The 17,608-nt window shown below is 51.3% G+C and overlaps 1 protein-coding gene and 2 long non-coding RNA genes across 3 annotated transcripts in view; 2 read left to right on the forward strand and 1 right to left on the reverse strand.

The window, feature by feature from the left end:
* The first annotated feature begins 2,945 nt into the window (after positions 1-2,945).
* On the forward strand, positions 2,946-5,745 carry glula (glutamate-ammonia ligase (glutamine synthase) a). Its single transcript, XM_057057755.1, has 7 exons — positions 2,946-3,092; positions 3,601-3,788; positions 3,868-4,029; positions 4,110-4,256; positions 4,327-4,454; positions 4,529-4,728; positions 4,807-5,745. The coding sequence occupies exons 2-7, from the start codon at positions 3,623-3,625 to the stop codon at positions 5,117-5,119; spliced, it is 1,116 nt and encodes a 371-aa protein (XP_056913735.1). The 5' UTR covers positions 2,946-3,092; positions 3,601-3,622; the 3' UTR covers positions 5,120-5,745.
* Positions 5,746-11,453: 5,708 nt separating this feature from the next.
* LOC130539430 (uncharacterized) lies at positions 11,454-16,026 on the forward strand. Its single transcript, XR_008954128.1, has 2 exons — positions 11,454-13,762; positions 14,127-16,026. It is a non-coding gene; the product is annotated as an uncharacterized LOC130539430 (long non-coding RNA).
* The window catches only part of LOC130539432 (uncharacterized), a 5,695-nt gene continuing 2,086 nt past the window's right edge, over positions 14,000-17,608 (reverse strand). Inside the window, exon 2 of the long non-coding RNA XR_008954129.1 lies at positions 14,000-14,341. This is a non-coding gene — a long non-coding RNA (uncharacterized LOC130539432). The remainder of the gene's footprint in view (positions 14,342-17,608) is intronic.

Consider the following 17,608-nt stretch of genomic DNA (forward strand, 5'->3'; position numbering starts at 1 on the left):
ATTCTCTTATTTCTGAGCAGAAACATTGTTGTATCTGTCACGATTCAATCTGCAGCACACTCCCCGCGCGCTGGATAATACCTAGTTAAAGCCAGCAGAGTGTGAAATGGTGTTTGGAAGTAAATGAAACTGACTATGAAACAGTGGAGTTGGGAGATATTGCCATGTCAAGATGACAGACAAGTCCTGGGATAGAGCGGGGGAAAAAGTTATTATCCCTAAGAGGAGCAGGGCGGATTAAAGGCAGCGGTGCCTCTGCCTTCATCCACTCCGATCCCAGCTGAGAACAGACGTGGAGGCAGCCGCCGCTGGTTTTCAGCGGGGCCGCCATTGATGTTCGGCGGCGCCGGTGCCAATAAGTGTTATTGCAGAGTTGGGTTATTGATGTGTAAAGTGTTGTGAAGGAGCTTTAGAGGAACACCGTCCCTCAAGGCTCCTCCTGGCCTGATTTACTGCTCAACCCATGAGTCACGGAGGACGCGCTGAGCAAACACACACCGCTGTGTTGTCAGCCTTGCTCATTTTTAAGGCAGCGCCGTCCTGCGGTTTCAACGCGACCTGGATGTGGATCTTTGGCCGAGGTCTGGACGCCGGAGCGGCCTGGGTGGGTGCATGGCACCGGTGCTCCTCGGCCCAGTATCCTGAGCCCACCTCCCCCCTCGTAATACACAGAATGTGTATATTAGCAGCAGCATTGATTAAAGTAAGAGTTTTGACACCGTTTAAAGTTAATTTTTCAGTTTGAAGGCCTCAGGTATGAGTTATTGGACATTCAAATGATTTCAGTCGCACAATTACACAGTAAAGACAGAGTTTTGTTTTAATTCCAGATTTGAAATTTCTTATTTCCATTCACGTTTAATCAGACGGGGGGGGGGGGGGGGGTCATAAATGGTCCAAATAAACCTGGATTGCGAGGCGATGTGATCCTCTTGGTGGCTGCTGCCCCCTGCTGGCCGCTCAGGATATTCTCCCCACAATCAAAGCTTTATTTCTTTTAACCGTGAAGCTAAAATGCGTTTCAGGTTTGTTGCTTTTGACGTTTTTAGGTCACGTCTGTGTGAAACGTTCACCGCACACGCACGGCTGTGTAAAAGCGTCACGCTGAAACGTCGGGAGTTATGTCGTATTCCGACCACCGGGTGGCGCTCCAGAGCTATGACGTCAATTCCTGTTTCTAGCCCATATGAAAAAACCCATATTTATCCAACACTGTAGAGGGAACAGTCTTGAAATGGCTCGGCTGTGCCATCGAAAGCCAAAGTTTTGTGTCCATTCATGATGCTTTGCACTCTTTTCTGTGCTCCTCGGAGTCTCTCCTGGAGATGTGGTCAGGATCAGCGAAGGCCTGCCAGGGTCAGGGAACACTCCTCCAACAGCCCTCTTTTATTAAGAACATCCATCAGGTGATCTGCTGGAAAGATCATGTTGCCAGGATTACCAGATGGGAAACATTTCAGTGATGAGATGGAGAAACCGGTGATAAAAACGCTCATTTCATTCTCTAATTTTATTCCGCAGCAGCTCTGCTATCAGGCAATGTCCCCCAGGTCACGGGGGCGAACGTGTCGCCCCTCTGATGCTGGAAATGCCCCCGACTCCATCTGCATCTGCAGGATCTCGAGGACACCTGGAGCAGCTTGCACGCTGCCTTCAGGCAAATGACGGATCCAGCGGAGCGATTCAGACACTTGACAAAGTTGTTTCTTCTCACACTATTTAACTGAGGTGAAACTCTGGAATCTCATCCTTTCTAAAACAACACTACAGCTACATTTCACACTCTTCTATCACACAAATATGCTGTTTTGCATCTGAAGATTTTTGCTAGTTTGTGTATTTGGTTTTTTTAAAAATGATTTTCAAAGAAAACCTGCAGCAGACTCCAAAGAATCCGCTGTCATTACTCAAGAAAGGTGCTAAGACCAAGAGAAATGGCTGGCAAATATTCCACTTTCAAGCTAGAATCCCCAGTTTAAATGTTCGGGATGAATAAAAGATTTGATCAAGTCAACAAATACTAAAGTCAGGCATTCACAACCAACATCCCCTTCATGTGTCACGTGTAAAGGCTTATTAACCTAAATAGCAGTTGCATGACTTTATAATTCAATATTCAATAATCAGAAAACATTTTTAGGCCTTGTCCGTTATGTAGAATTAGGAACAAAAGGTTGCTACACTTTGACTTGTGTAATTATGATGCTTATAATTCTTATAATATGTAAATATTATATTATGTATATATTATATATATGCTTATAATATATGCTGTATATATGCTTATGACGTTCTAATCGTATCTGTATTTATTTATTCTGTTTCTATACTTTGTATAGGTTGCTACTATAATTCAATTTCCCCACAGGGATGAATAAAGTACATCTTAATCTTAATCTTAATTACTCATTTGGTCCGAATAAGAGCGGCAACATCCAACAAACACCTAAATACTGGAAGCAAAAGTGCTGACAAATACTGAAAAATGTTTCATGCAAAGAAGTCCGACCCATCTAAAAAATAAATGCAAGCTTAAAAGCTTAAAAAGTCTAAAAATTAACTTTTTCTTCTCTGAACTATTAAAATAAAACGCAAACGTCTCGCGCGTGCGTCCAGGACCAAACCAACACTGACGTAATCGGGTTCCGCCACAAGATGGCGCCTTGGAGTCGGATTAGCGGCCATGTGGCCGAACAGTCGCAAAATCGACAGAAACCTTTGTTCTTACCTTGAATTCCTGTACTGATGTCGGGTAAAAACATGAAGTGTGATAAAAATACACGTTTTTTTGTTTTGTTCTTTTCAACTTTCACGGAAAGCGATAAGGAGAGGGAGGGCTGGCTCTTTGGTTTCGTCCAATCAGCGAGCAGCTTGAATGGGCTGGCTGTTTGGTTTCGTCCAATCAGCGAGCAGCTTTTTTATTTTTTTGAACGCGAGCTTGTCCAATCACAGCCGTCCACTCCTCATATATATGTGACCAGAGGAGCGGTTCCTGACCTCGAGAATGAGAGAAACACCAGCGAGGTCCAAACCCGCCGATCACCGGAACCCACCGGCCAACACTTCTAATCTCGATCTCCTCGTTTTTCCAGGTAATACCCTTTCACTCCTCTTTGTTCCCCCTCCTCACATAAGATCACGGCGCGCCACAGGCCTGGTATACACGTAGCAAGTGTTTTTTTTAAATTCAAATATATAGTCTTATGTTAATTAAGTCAGCTTTTTTACCCCGTTTAATAGAATGAAGCAGGCGTTTTGTCTGCGCGCCTTTTGTGACGCAATCATGCGGCTGTAGTAGCGACGGGAACAAAGATGATGTAACATTGCAACACCGCTCGTGAGGCTGTAGCCATGGCTACGGCTAGCTGGACGAGCTCCACAAGCGTGGCTCTCACCGCGGCTTCCGTCGCCATTACGCGGAGCTGTGCTCTTCTTCTGCGCTCTGGTCCGGGCCAGATGGAAGCCCACCGGGCCGCGAGCACGTGTTGCTCCGCTCCGTGCGTGTTGGGATGGCGGCAGAATCGCGGGGCCGTGCTAAACGTGCTCGCTGCGCTATTGTTCGGACGCATCGGTCCTGATGTGCTCTCCTGTCGTCCCCAGGTGTGTTATAGTAGCAGCTAAAATGGCCACATCTGCCAGCGCCACCCTCAGCAAAGCTGTGAAGCAGCAGTACATGAACCTCCCGCAGGGGGACAAGGTTCAGGCCATGTATATTTGGATCGACGGAACCGGAGAGGGACTGCGCTGCAAAACTAGGACGTTGGATTATGAGCCCAAAAGCATCGAAGGTTCGCATCCTGGCTGCTCCCGACCTTGAACGATCGCCTGGTGAATCCTACCGAGTCTCTAAACGTCTCTTTCTTTCAGACCTGCCCGAGTGGAACTTCGACGGCTCCAGCACGTACCAGGCCGAGGGTTCCAACAGCGACATGTACCTGATCCCTGCCGCCATGTTCCGCGACCCGTTCCGCAAAGACCCCAACAAGCTGGTTCTGTGTGAGGTGTTGAAGTACAACGGCAAACCCGCAGGTACCGGTCGTAGCGTGTCCGTTTAGCTCGAGTGCGAGCGTTGGGGGCGTGCACGTGTCTTGATCGGTGCCTTTCTGCAGAAACAAACCTCCGCATCACGTGTAAGAAGATGATGGAGATGGTGAAGGACCAGCACCCCTGGTTCGGCATGGAGCAGGAGTACACCATCCTGGGCACGGACGGCCACCCCTTCGGCTGGCCCTCCAACGGGTTCCCGGGACCACAGGGTGAGCGCACGCCGGCGCCGTTGGCCCCGAGCTTTGGTGAGCGGCGCGCTAACGTGCTGTCGTTGTTCAGGACCGTACTACTGCGGCGTCGGCGCCGACAAGGCCTACGGCAGAGACGTGGTGGAGGCTCACTACAGGGCCTGCCTGTACGCTGGAGTCCAGATCTGCGGCACCAACGCGGAAGTGATGCCGGCCCAGGTAAGCACGCTGGCGGGCGCGTGCACGTCGGTGGCGGTGGAGTCGGCCCCAGTGACGGTGACTCTGTGTTGCAGTGGGAGTTCCAGGTCGGCCCGTGTGAGGGGATCAGCATGGGCGACCACCTGTGGGTGGCGCGCTTCCTCCTGCACCGCGTGTGTGAAGACTTTGGCGTCGTCGCCTCCTTCGACCCCAAACCGATCCCCGGGAACTGGAACGGCGCCGGCTGCCATACGAACTTCAGCACCAAGGAGATGAGGGAAGACGGCGGCTTGACGTGAGTATCGGCGTGCGCGTGCTGACCCGCTGCGTCCTGGGCCGGCCTCTAACGGTAAACGCCTCCCCTTGGTTCCAGGGCCATTGAGGATTCCATCGAAAAGCTCGGGAAGAGGCACAGTTACCACATCCGGGCCTACGATCCCAAGGGGGGCCTGGACAACGCCCGCCGCCTCACCGGCCGCCACGAAACCTCCAACATCAACGAGTTCTCGGCCGGCGTGGCCAACCGCGGCGCCAGCATCCGCATCCCCCGCACGGTGGGCCAGGAGAAGAAGGGTTACTTTGAGGACCGCCGCCCATCCGCCAACTGCGACCCGTACGGCGTGACCGAGGCCCTGGTCCGCACCTGTTTGCTGAACGAAGAGGGGGACGAGCCCGCGGACTATTGAGCCCCCCCGCCGCCTGGCTTAGTTTAGCTTTAAGCTAGCTCTGTATCTTCTCCTCCCACTCAAGATGATTAACACGTTTAAATGGTTTGAGTTGACTGGTCAACTTGGAAAGACGACACGGTTCTGACTTCCCGGTAGGGCTGTGCTGGTTCTGACGGGGCGTCGGTAGGAGGGGTCGGCTTCTGTCACACTTCCCAGTCATTTGTTTCCCTCGTCTACCAACTAAAATGAACTAAAGCACACGGACACTGAAGACTAGAGCTGCTGAAGCTGCTGTGAAACTGAATAAACCTGATTAGTTCCTGTTCTGAATATGTGGACCTGCCTTTTCAACCATCCATTGTAACTAATTCTTATCAATTTATGAAGTGTCTATTTTTTAAATGGCAGCGTTTGTCTCCAGAATCTGGCGCTGGGTCATCGTCTGTGGTACCTGTGTGTGTCTGTGTGCGTGCACGCGCCCGGCCGTACGTTGCTCAGATGTGGTCTTGTTCATGATGCCATTTGTAGATTTCCTCAAGGAGTTTTATCCTTTGTTAACTGCGATATTGTAACGCACCTGATTTGGTAAAACATCATCTGCTGTTTTCTATTGATACGACTTAAAACTCTTATTTTTATCACAACTTTGCCGTGTGACTCTTGACTTCCCAGATGATCAAACTAGCATTTGTTAACTTGTAATAAAGGTTGTGCACGTGACCGTCTGGCTGCTGCTGACACCACGGAACCAGCAGACCTGTTCTCCAGGGCTATGCTAAGCTAGCACCTACTGAATCAGGAGAACTGCCTGGCTCCGCCCACAAGGGCAGACAAATCGGCCTGGCTGGTCCACGCCAAACGGGAACACCGGTTCGGTGTCGGTTCTGCTCTCTGGGCTTCTGCGCCCGTCAGCTCTTCTTTGCCGTCGTTGGTCGGGATTCATGAGAACGGGCCCCAGAGACGGGCGCCGTCCGCCTCTAAACTCAATTATGCTGGGATTTTCAAACCCAGAGAAGCTCGGATGGAGGGGAGATACGGACAAAGGAGAGACGGATGCAGCACAGTTGCCATGACAACCACCGGAATGTACAGGCTGGATGGCGGTAGTTCTGGTGTAGTGAGAGCGGCTCGAGAAAAAACAAGTTATGTAAGGAAAGAAAAAGTGAAATGGCCGCGCCATCAAGCCCCAGCTAGCATGCTAACCAGATAGCACCAGAGCGGACGGTGGTCGTCCCCCACACGATGACATTTATGACAGGAAGCCGCGAGACTCTCGGAGCGTCCGTCTCCCTAAAGGCTGCCGGGGAACATTCGATGTGACGCTCCACCATGTTGTTGTGTAACATCGCACCAGTTCAAACCAGAACCGCTTCCTCCGCTCACAACACCAGCACAAGCGTGCACGGAGGGGAGGAAGAGGACGGCTCAGAGAGGAAGCACCGTGGATGGAGGGAGGGATGGATGATGGAGGGGTGGGTGGAGGGATGGAGGGGTGGATTGATGATAGAGGGGTGGATGGAGGGGTGGATGGAGGGATGCATGGTTGGATTGATGATGATGATGGATGGATGATTGATGGATGGGTGGATGGATGGATGATGGATGGATGGATGATGGATGGATAAAGGGATGGATGGATGGATGATGGATGGATGGATGATGGATGGATGACTCCAGGCAGCCAGTGGTTCCTTCAGGTGACCTGGTTCTGCTCTGTGCACAGAGCCCACACACACACACCCAGGATGCAGCATGTTCACAGCGAGTCTCACACACGCACACACACACACACACACGAGCCTCCCTATTGGCTGGCCCGTGCCTGCGCCTGATTGGTCGGCTGCTGCCACCTGACACAGTGACACAGTTTTCCAGCAGAGGAACAAACAGGAGTCAAATGGAAAAACTCCGGATCTCTATTTGATGTATTTCTATATCCGAGAGCGTCTGAGCCTGTTGCGTAACGCCGACGCCGTCCCCCTCCCCCTCCAACAGATGTGCCCCCCCACCCCCACCCCCACCCCCCCAGGCCAAGGCTCCTGCTGCTTTATCTGCTGGCGTCCTCCTTTAACCCAAAACAGCGGCGACCTTCACGGCCCCCAGGGTCAGGCCGCTCTCAGTAGTTTTCCACCAGCAGAACTTTCCTCTGGGAAGATTCCTCGTGTTTGTGGAAGATTATCCATGAAAGAAGAAGGTGTGCTCAGGAAGTTCTTTGGACTTTAGGATTCTTTTATTCAGAATTCAGCCAACAGCTCACATGGAAAGAACTCTGACCCGTGACCAGTTCCTGGTGAGCAGCCAGCGTGCGTCAGCGCCGCCGCCTCGGCTCCGTCCCACTGGGTTACTCACATCTGGACCCGCCCCTCTGAGTCAACACTGGGTCCCAGTACAAGTGAGAGGAACTGGAATAGGTGGACTTGGGCTGAGGCCAGACCAGGGTCGGGTCCACCGGACACAGCAGAGCCGGTTCCTGTGAAGTGACGTGGTGTGTGTGTGTGTGTGTGTGTGTGTGTGGGTGGGGGGGCAGCTGAGCCAGGAGGGGGTCTGTGACTGGGTCCTCTCACTCAGACTGAAGACTGGATTTCCTGACACGTGGATCCTGTTAAAGTGGATCCTGTTAAGCTCTGAGTTACTCAGCTGACTCTTCTCCAAACATGTGACCGTCTGCTTCCCGTCTGTCCTCCCTCAAACTTTGGACCGGCAATGTTCCGCGTTACCTCCACAGAGCCAACGGCCGGTTTGGGCGGCGCCGCTGCTGACGGGGTCGTGACGTGACCAACAGGAAGTGCTGCTTTCTGCCGCCAGAGCTCAGAGAAACCGGCGGATTTTAATAAGCTCAAAGAGAAATAAGTAGTTCTTATCTCCTGCTGGGGTCAGTTAGCCTTTATTTAGCTTTATAGCACCATAAACGGAGCGATCAGACACGGATCCTCCAGCTCAGATCCTGGTTGCTGTGCAACATCATTTTCAGGCTGATTAGCATCTGATTAGCATGCTAACACAAAAGAGTCAGTAGCCTGATGAACTGGCTGCTTCTGGATAAACGTAAGTTTTTATATTTAGACCAGATTTGTGAAAGGAGAGATGGATTTAGCAGCTCTTCTGAGGACACGCACGTTACTGCAGTGAACAAACAACTGTTTATCATTTTAAAATGTTTCTGGTGATCCCAGATGTGAGGATCCTCTGGGTTTTTCCTAATTCTGCTTCATGAACACGTGTTAGGACCGATAAATGTTCACATGCAGGCCTGAGAGGAGCCCATCGAGGCTACATTAGCAACATGCTAGCAGCCAAAGTTCATGTCATTCTGAGTGATTATTGCCCACAGGTTATCTGTATGAATATTAGATATTATTTACGAGGACAGGATATTGTTTACTGCAGTTTACTGCCTGTTTACACAGGTTCACCTAAAGGCAGCGGCCTCCTGCTACACAAACGTTGTCTGTGGACTCCGGATATTAAGACAGCCCACCACCAGGTAGCACCGGAGGTTCTGGTGAACAGGCCCGTGGCAACGAGAGGAAAAACACAGCGGTTTTGTCTGTTTTTCGTTGTTTACTCGCCCGTGTGCTTCTAGTCCCGACCAGCTAAGACAGGAGAAGCCTGTTTGTGGTTTTTCCTATTGATCACCTCCTCATTGTTCCCGGGATCAACAAAGGGAACGGCTTATTTTCCCAGGATGCATGTTGACCTTATGTTGACCTCCCGCTGAACACGCGCACGCTTACACATGTTCCCGCCACTTGGAGGCCGCAAGGATGCGTTTTTGAAGAATAAGCTCATTAAAAGTGGAAGCGGCGAGCTGCCGACAGCTGGCAGGAGACGCAGCGGCGATCAGACCGTCCCCGTCCGCCACAGTTCGACCTGACCTGTGTTTGTCTTGGAAAACCTCGCGCTCTGTACAGAACTGCTGACGTCAGCATTATTTCCCCTTGGAAATGTGATCAGAAACGTGGTGAAGCTGGAAGTGATCACACAAACGGCGTGAACAGCTGACGCAGGTGCGTGTGTACACCTGATAAAGCCCGGTTGGGAAAACCCGATAAGAAGAAGCTGTGATAGATCGAGCAGGCTGTCCTGCACACACCTGCCTCGCTCTCCTGCCCCGATCCTCACCTGCACATTGCGTAATGTCCCGGGCGTAAGCGTGTGTGTGTGTGTGTGTGTGGTGTGTGTGTGTTGCCATACGTAAGCAGATTTTACACGCATGACTTAGCATCTGACACACATCTGCATAAAGCGGCGGGTCTGGTACCGGTTCACACTGGAGTCAGAGGGTTAGGAAACACAAACATGAGGGTTTTCTGGCGCTCGTGTCATAAAACGAGAAGGTTTCGGTCAGTGGACCTGCTCCTGCTCATGAACTTTGTGTTCCGTCAGTCGCCGAAATCTGACCTCAGCTGGTTGAAGCGCTCCCGTATCAGAGGACGCAGCTTTGGTGGGAGCAGCAGCTTCTCAGGAGGAAGCTAAAGAGCCACAACAGCAGATAACAGACATGGTGCACACACACACACACACACACACACACACACACACACACACACACACATACACACACACACACACACACACACACACACACACACACACATAAATAAATAGTTGCTGCCACCTGCAGCCACGGAGGTCATTTGCTCCTGCTAGTTAGCATTAGCATCAGCGTTAGCATACGTAGTTTATGTGACTGAGCGTTTTAAAGGCACGCTTGGTCAACTCAAAGGCTTAAACGAGAGTGGGGGGGGGGCTTCCAGACTGGAGTGGGTCAGAATGTTGTGTCCGTGCAGGAAGCTGAAGTTCTGGCTGCAGTGAGAGGACAGACTGAGACGTCCGTTATCTCCATTCCTCCCAGACTGAGCAGTTGTGGGATCTCTCTGCTCCTTCATGCTCATTCCTGATTGTCAGTTCTCCACAGCTGGTCTGCAGCCTCTAATCTTTGTTCTCATCAAGTCTTGGGTGACGTCAGAGAGGTTGAACCTGCAGAACCACAGTGGATAAAGTGTTCACCGAATGCTCCCAGATTTAAAGATGATTACACGAAAGCGGTGCCCTTTTCACCCCCCCCCCCCCCCCTCCACACACGGCTGATCTGCTGTCAGATTAGGAGCTGATCACGGATCTGATGGGGCCACAACAAGTTTGCAGCCTTCACTCTGTTCCAAGGGAATAATCCCGGTAAATCCACACACCGGCTGCCAGTCTTACCAGAGGCGCTGTTACATGTAGGCTAAACGGGCCGAGGGGGGGGGCGAAGGATCCAAACTGCTGCTGGCTTCAGATTGTTGCTGTGTTCCTCTAATCTGCCACCACTAATCAAGACGCAGCAGACGGGAATGACGCATTTTCCCATTAGGTCATGTTCCATGTGCGTCTCCAACCTGCTCGTCCTAATGGGATCGCTGGGGGGGAATGGGTCGAGACGGGTCAGGAAGAAAGGATGGGGACCATGTCTTTGTTCTTTGAAGCTGGAACATGTGTGTCCCCCAGAAAACATTTATGTTTATGACAGCATGGACAGCAGTTATGACATTATGACGTAACTGGGGCCAGGCCTGGGGTTGGGGCTTGAAGGCCAATCCTCGGGTCAAACCTCTTGCTATGGGGACATGGAATGTGACCTCGCCTTGGAGCCCGAGCTTGTGCGGGAGGTTAAGAGGTACTGGCTAGCGATAGTCGGGCTCACCTCCAGGCACAGCATGGGTTCTGGAATCCACCTTCTTGAGAGGGGCTGGACCCTCCACAGCTCTGGGGTTGCCCAGAGGGAGCGGCGGTGGGAGGGTGTAGGCTTACTTACAGTATAGCTCTCCAGCTGTGGTGAAAGAGGGGATCATTTCCCTGCGCCTTCGGGGACGGGGACTGGTCTCTTGCTGTTGTTTGTGTCTACCTGCCGGACAGCAGCACAGTACTCGGCCTTCTTGGAGTCCCTGGAAGGGGTATTTGATAGTGCTGGGGACCCCATAGATCCACTGGGGGACTTCAACACCCATGTGGGCAATGACAGCGATACCCGGAGAGCCGGGATTTGGAGGAACGGCCTTCCTAATGTGAAACCGAGTGGCATTTTGTTATTGGACTTCGGTGTTTATCACGGTTTGTCCGTAATAAACACCAAATTCATGCATGAGGGTGTCCATCAGTGCACGTGGCACCAGGATCAGAGGTCGATGATTGACTTTTCTGTCATCTCATCTGACTGCTGGCGGGGGAGAAAACTGGACAGACCTAGCAAACTCAAATGCATCGTGAGGGTCTGGGGGAGCCCTCCACCAGGGAGGTCTTTAACTCCCACATCTGGAATAGCTTCTCCAGGATTCTAGGGAGGCTAGGGGCATTGATTTGGAGTGGACAATGTTCTCTGCCTCCATTGCTGAGGCGGCTGCCCTGAGCTGTGGACGCAAGGTCTCTGCTGCCAGGCATGGCGGCAAACCCTGAACCCGTGGTGGTCAACAGAAGTAAGGGATGCCATCAAGTTGAAGAAGGAGTTCTATTTGGCCATGCTGGCCCATGGAACCTCCCAAACAGTAGCAGGTACTGGCAGGCCAATCAGGCCACAGCGAGGGTTGTCCTGGAGGCAAAAACTCAAGTCTGGGAGGTCTTCGGGGAAGCCATGGAGAAGGAATGTTGGTCAGACTCGAAAAAATCCTGACAAATCATCTGGTGCCTTAGGAGGGGGAAAACAGTGTTCTGCCAACACTATTTACAGGGGTGGTGTGGACCCTCTGACGTCAAATGGGGATATTGTTGGGTGGTGGAAAGAATATTTCAAGGAGCTCCTCAACCCTGTCGTCACACATTCCCCTGAGGAAGCAGAGGCTGGGAAGCTTTTCTGTGCCAAGGTGTCCTCCCTGAGTACCTCAAGTATCTGGATGTTGTAGGAGTGTCTTCATTGACACGGAGGGTGTGTTTTTACTATAGGGGGATCACACTTCTCAGTCTCCCTGGGAAGGTCTATGGCAGGGTACTGGAGAGGAGAATTCAGCCAATAGCCTCCGTATTCAGGAGGAAAAATGTAGTTTTCATCCCAGCCGTAGAACTCTGTACCAGCTCTAAACCCTCCACAAGGTGCTTGAGGGTTCATGGGAGTTTGCCCAACCAGTCAACATCAGTTTTGTTCATCTGACCGTGTCCTGCGGGGTATTCTGTGGGAGGTGCTCCATGTGTGTGGGGTCTGCAGTCCTCTTCTAAGGGCCATCTGGTCTCTGTACCACTGGAGCTGTCACAGCTCCATTCCCCCAGTTCCCTCCTGTTCCTCTGTCTCAGTAATTTTCCACTCTCCCTGCCTCTGCTCCACTCTCCCTGCCTCTGCTCCACTCTACCTGCCCCTGCTCCACTCTCCCTGCCTCTGCTCCACTCTACCTGCCCCTGCTTATAAGCCTCCCCTGCACTCTCACTCTTTGCCAGATTGTTCTTCAGCGTTTCTGTGCAAGACTCTCCAGCACTTCTTACCTGCCTGACCTCCTGTTGCCGAACCTGTTTGCCCCTGACCTGCCTGCACCGCCTGTCTCCCGGTAACTCACCAGCCTTCTGTCCCTGACCACAGCGTTTCTGGTTCCTGTCTTCTCACCTGGCCCCGACTTCACTGCTGCTCAGCCCCAGTCTGCTCTGCTGCATCGCCGGCCTCATCTCCTGTAAGCTCCTCTCTGTCGCTCCTGCCCGCTGTAAACGGAACTGTATGGTTCTGAGGGTTCACGTCCTCCCGCTTGGTTCTGCATTCTGGCTCAGCTCAACCCACTCCCCGAGCCCAAAACCCACAGACTTTGTGTGGGCCCTGAGCCCAAAACAGCAAAAGGACCCTAACCCATACTCCACTCACCATCGGGAATGAAGCAGTTGAGAGAGATCAGATCAGGTTCCTGGGAAGACCTCTCCCGGAGTACTAACATAACCTCAGTTATAGGAAAGGCACAACAGCGTCTCTTCTACTTGGGGAAACTCAAGAGGGCTCAAATCCCTCTGCAGCTTATGGTAAAGTTCTACCACTGTGCAGCCGGCAGTAAACTGGCGTATGGATTCTTGGTGTGGTTTTCCAGCTGCCCCAAGGCTGAGCAACGGGCCCTCTGGAGGGTTATGAAAGCGCCGGGAAGAATCACCAGGATGAGTCTCCTGGAAATGAACTCCGTCTACACCACCCACTGTCTGACGCGGGTACACAACATCACCAGCATCATCCTGCACATCACCTCCTCCACCTGCTGCCCTCTGGAAGAAGGTACAGGTCCATCTGGCCCAGAACCTCCAGACGGGCCCACAGCCTGTACCCTCAGGCAGTAAGACTCTTAAATGAACAGCACGAATGCACTTATAAATGATGTATTGATGTCAGCATTGAGATGCTCCAAACAAAATTGTTGATAGGTATAATGCTGTTATTGTGACAATGACAACCTAAAGTATGCGTATCAAAACAGGACCTCAAACATGTACTGAGGTGGTGTGAAGCAGCTGGGATGAGAATTAGCACCTCCAAAACTGAGGACATGGAAATAGCCAACTAGGGCTCACAAAAGGGTTTATTGAAACCATAAGAAGCCTCAAATGCAGCAGAGAAAAACACAATTGGCAGGGGGAGAAGATCCTGCTTGTTCCTTGAGCAGGGAGGCGTGGTGACCTCGAGCAGAGAACAAAAACGCGTACAACTCCTGAACCTGAAACAAAAGGGTGAGTAACCAAGTCCACATTTACCACAACACTGAGGAAACAATCAGACACTGGTGAACAGGCGCCAGGGCCTAAATAACCAGCTGATTAGCAATAGGCAGCAGGTGTGACTGTCACCAGAGACAGCTGCAGGTAAGTGGCTTCACCAGGCCCCTGTAGACAGAACAGAGCAGGAACAGGGGAAAAACAAAAAGAACACCAAAACAACAACCCTGACAATCAGTCACAAGGCGAAGCTCTCTATTTACCAGTTTATTTACTAACCCTACTCCGCTCCTACTCTCACCTATGGTCATGAACTTTAGGTAATGGCCGAAAGGACAAGATCACAGATACAAACGGTCCAAATGAGTTACTTTTGCAGGGTGGCTGTCGCTCCCTTAGAGAGGGGGAGAGAAGCCCAGTCACTCAGGAGGAGCTGGGAGTGTCCAGGAGAGTCAGCTGAGGTCACTCGGGCATCTGTTCGGGAAGCCCCCTGGATGCCTCCCGGATGCCCTAAGGTAGATCCAGGACACGCTGGAGAGACGATGTCTCTCGGCTGGCCCGGGAGCATCTCTGCTTAGGCTGGTGCCCCTGCGACTTGGTCCCGGATAAAGTGGAAGAAGATGAGACGAGACAGGACGAGGCGAGACTTGTTATATCATTATATTAAAATAATCCATGTGAATCATAACTACACATGTGTCAAACATGTATATGACTTAAGTTAATATAACAAGGGCCTGTGAGGAGCGGCCTCCCCTACAGGCACCAGAATTATGGGTTTGAAGCAGCGCTGACAGTTAAATATGTATTTTTATCTGTCCCAGATGCATGCGGGTCGCCACCTCAGCAGTGCACTGAAGGTGTCCTGGCTCCTCCCCCTTTACCAGCCATGAATCCAGGGCTGGGACCAAGAACTGTCCCCTACAGATGGAGCTACCACATTCAGAAGCTAACCCTGTAAACACTAACTAAGGAAAGCTGTTCATTCATTTTGGGGCAGTTAATTTAGCAGCTGCATGTGACGCTCACATGCTTCGTTACAATTTGTTGTGGTTTTAGTCTGAACCTCTGGGAGGACCTTTTCAGCTTTAGGAATGGACTTCACGGGCCTTGAGGGCTCGTTTGAACATACTGAACAGATTTGCAGCTTTTGCAATATATCAGTGATGATCACAGGACACTGGACATCATAAGCAAGGTGAAAACCCAGGGGGGGGGGGTCGTTCTCACAGAGGTTCTAGCTGACGAAGGGTCCGTTCACAACAGGCGTTTATTGAATCTTTTCCGCCACAGATGCGCTTGTGTTGTCTCACCTGCCAGCTGGGGACGTGTCAGCAGGACGTTTGCTTGGATTCTTTCACGTTGTCTTTCATTTGTGTCAGCGGGAGGCGTGCTGAGCGTGACGTCGGTGGCTTTGATTCCGGTTTGGACCGCCCAAGAACGTGCACCTACAGTGCCCCAGACAAGCAACCCCCTGTGACCCTCATTATGATGGAGGTCTGCAACAGTCACACGACCTAAACAGGACATGGACCTAAACTGTGGGATTCTTGTTCCAGTTTCAGAACGCGTGATCCACTTACTTTAACACGCTACTCACCCAGTAGTAAAGCAAAGGCTCATGATCTGCATCAGCAGAGCCAAACTACCGAGGAAGGGACTCCTATTAGCAGGGAAGGTCGGGGCGCTAACCACAGCAGCCGAGCACACAGACTAGCTGACTGCTTCATAAACCTTTTGGTGTATGTTGGCACACCCTGGTCTGGTTTCACTTGGTTTCTTTGCTGTAACCGTGATTCCGTCCATCTGTTGAGCTGTTCCTCTGAAATAGGGATTGGGCTTAAACTAGTTCTGTGAGCAGAGCAGCATCATTTCTGAGCTGAATGGTCCACTGTTCCTCTTACCTCATGGCTCAACCCAGTGAAACCACAGAGAACTTCAAAGCTAGGGATTGCCCTCCAGTGGCCAAAGAAGGGGGTAGTTTGTCTGAAAGATGGTCACCAAAGCTCTTCCCTGTTCCTGACATGAAGTTTGCAAATTAACCTACAGGCTGGAGACCAAAACCCTCACACCCAGATCAACAGGACTGATATTACTTGAGGTAATATGTGTGACTCTGTGTCATATGTCTGGACGTTCTGTCCTGGAGGAGCTGGATTACCTGTTAACCACACGAAGGCTGATTCACATCACCGGTGTTGTTATAACATGTATTATTAACGCCGGGGTTTCTACATATGCTTTTATGACTTTGTTCAATAAAAATGGAGTCGACCTCATGATTGATTATTGTTCCACCTGCAGAGTGAATTCTTCAAAATGACCACACGTTTACTTGACCTTGAATGACTTTGAGATGGAGGAGGAGGTGACCAACATGCTCCAAACACACAAAAGCAGCACTTTTCCTGCACTTTCCCTCAAATTCTCGACAACTTATGTGCGTCTCCTCTGAAGGTGTTATTTTCTCCCCTGTTGTCTGCTCTGTTCTCTCTCCGTGTCATTTAATCCCCCCCTGCTGCTCACTTACACCGTTACGTGCACGAAATGTGTCCCAGGTGGCCTGACGCACCGTGAGAACAGCTATTGTGGTTCCCAGGGCGTTCGCCAGAGACGGTAAGAGGAAACGTGAATTCTGACCCAGCAGAATGAACCCAATTCACCCGTCTGGCAGCGAGCAGCCTGTTTGTGTAACATCACATGACTCGTACAGTCCGGAGGCATTAGCATTCAAATTACCCAGAAACGGCGCAGCATCACGCACGCAAGGCAACACTGAGCAGAGCGACCGGATTCAGAACTCAACCCGGCTCGGATCTGTTTCAGCTCGGTCCAGCCGTGTGGAAATGTCCAATTTCTGGTCAGTACAGAACACGTTTGGACCACTTAGAACTAACGTGGTGCAGAAGACGAGCCTGCGGGGCTTGGACGGCTGGTCCAGTGAGCCGTGACATCATCATGAAGCTGATGTGACAGTTTGGGCTCTGATTTGATCTGGTTTCTTCTGGTTGGATTACGCAATAGCTGAAGGTCTCATCCGGGGCTGTAGGAACCATGGAACCATCACATCGGGACCACATTGTGACCACGTACAAGAGGTCAGCTGTGACGACCTCAACAAGCGCTCCACATATGAATACATGAGCCTTGCAAACCTCTTTTATCCCATTAATGCTTTGTAGTTCCAGATGAAAGCGCTCGTGTTTCCACCAGAAACCTGCAGTCAGCGACTCTAAATCCACGACGGCCCGGAACAAGCTCGGCCGGAGTCACCAAACATCCGAGGCCATCACGCAGAGAGGCCCAAACCAACTCTGACACCATGGAATCCAACTGGGGAGCCCATTCTTTGGGACTGTATGATAATTAGAGTTGGCCTGGCCGGCGGTTTATGTAAGAGGGGCTTGTTTATTCATAGAGGGTTCGGTTCCTGTGAAAAAGCTCCATCAGATCTCAATGGCTCCATTATTAGGCAAGCGGCTAAAGCCTCTTTCAGACTTCAAACGTAAGAAGCCTCCCACTCAGCCAAGTGGGCCAGAGATCCGAAAATCAATGAATTGTAATCAATCTGCTCACGCGGTACAGTGAGGAAATCTGGCCCATCTCTGAGTTACGCAACACTTTGATGGGAGTCTGGGAAGCACCTGAGTATCGTCAGCTTCTCTGTACAATAAAGAGCGCCACGTTCCACTGACCTGTTCACAGAGCTCTCCGCGAGTTCTGCAACACCAAAGATACGCACACAGCTGGGTCATTGTTCTTCACGAGGGTCCCGGAGCGTGCAAAGCCTCATTAAGGGCCATTAAGCCTCTTTGGCTGGGCTCTCCATACCCACATGGAACCAGGTAGAGCATAGCAAAC

The sequence above is a fragment of the Takifugu flavidus genome, chromosome 15 (assembly GCF_003711565.1).
Source record: "Takifugu flavidus isolate HTHZ2018 chromosome 15, ASM371156v2, whole genome shotgun sequence".
Taxonomy (NCBI): domain Eukaryota; kingdom Metazoa; phylum Chordata; class Actinopteri; order Tetraodontiformes; family Tetraodontidae; genus Takifugu; species Takifugu flavidus.

Excerpts from the sequence above, each read along its gene's own strand:
- glula (XM_057057755.1), top strand. The coding sequence starts at position 3,623 with ATGGCCACATCTGCCAGCGCCACCCTCAGCAAAGCTGTGAAGCAGCAG. Across the intron at positions 4,257-4,326 it reads CGGGTTCCCGGGACCACAGG|GACCGTACTACTGCGGCGTC; the intron begins GTGAGCGCACGC and ends GTCGTTGTTCAG. Across the intron at positions 4,455-4,528 it reads CGGAAGTGATGCCGGCCCAG|TGGGAGTTCCAGGTCGGCCC; the intron begins GTAAGCACGCTG and ends TCTGTGTTGCAG.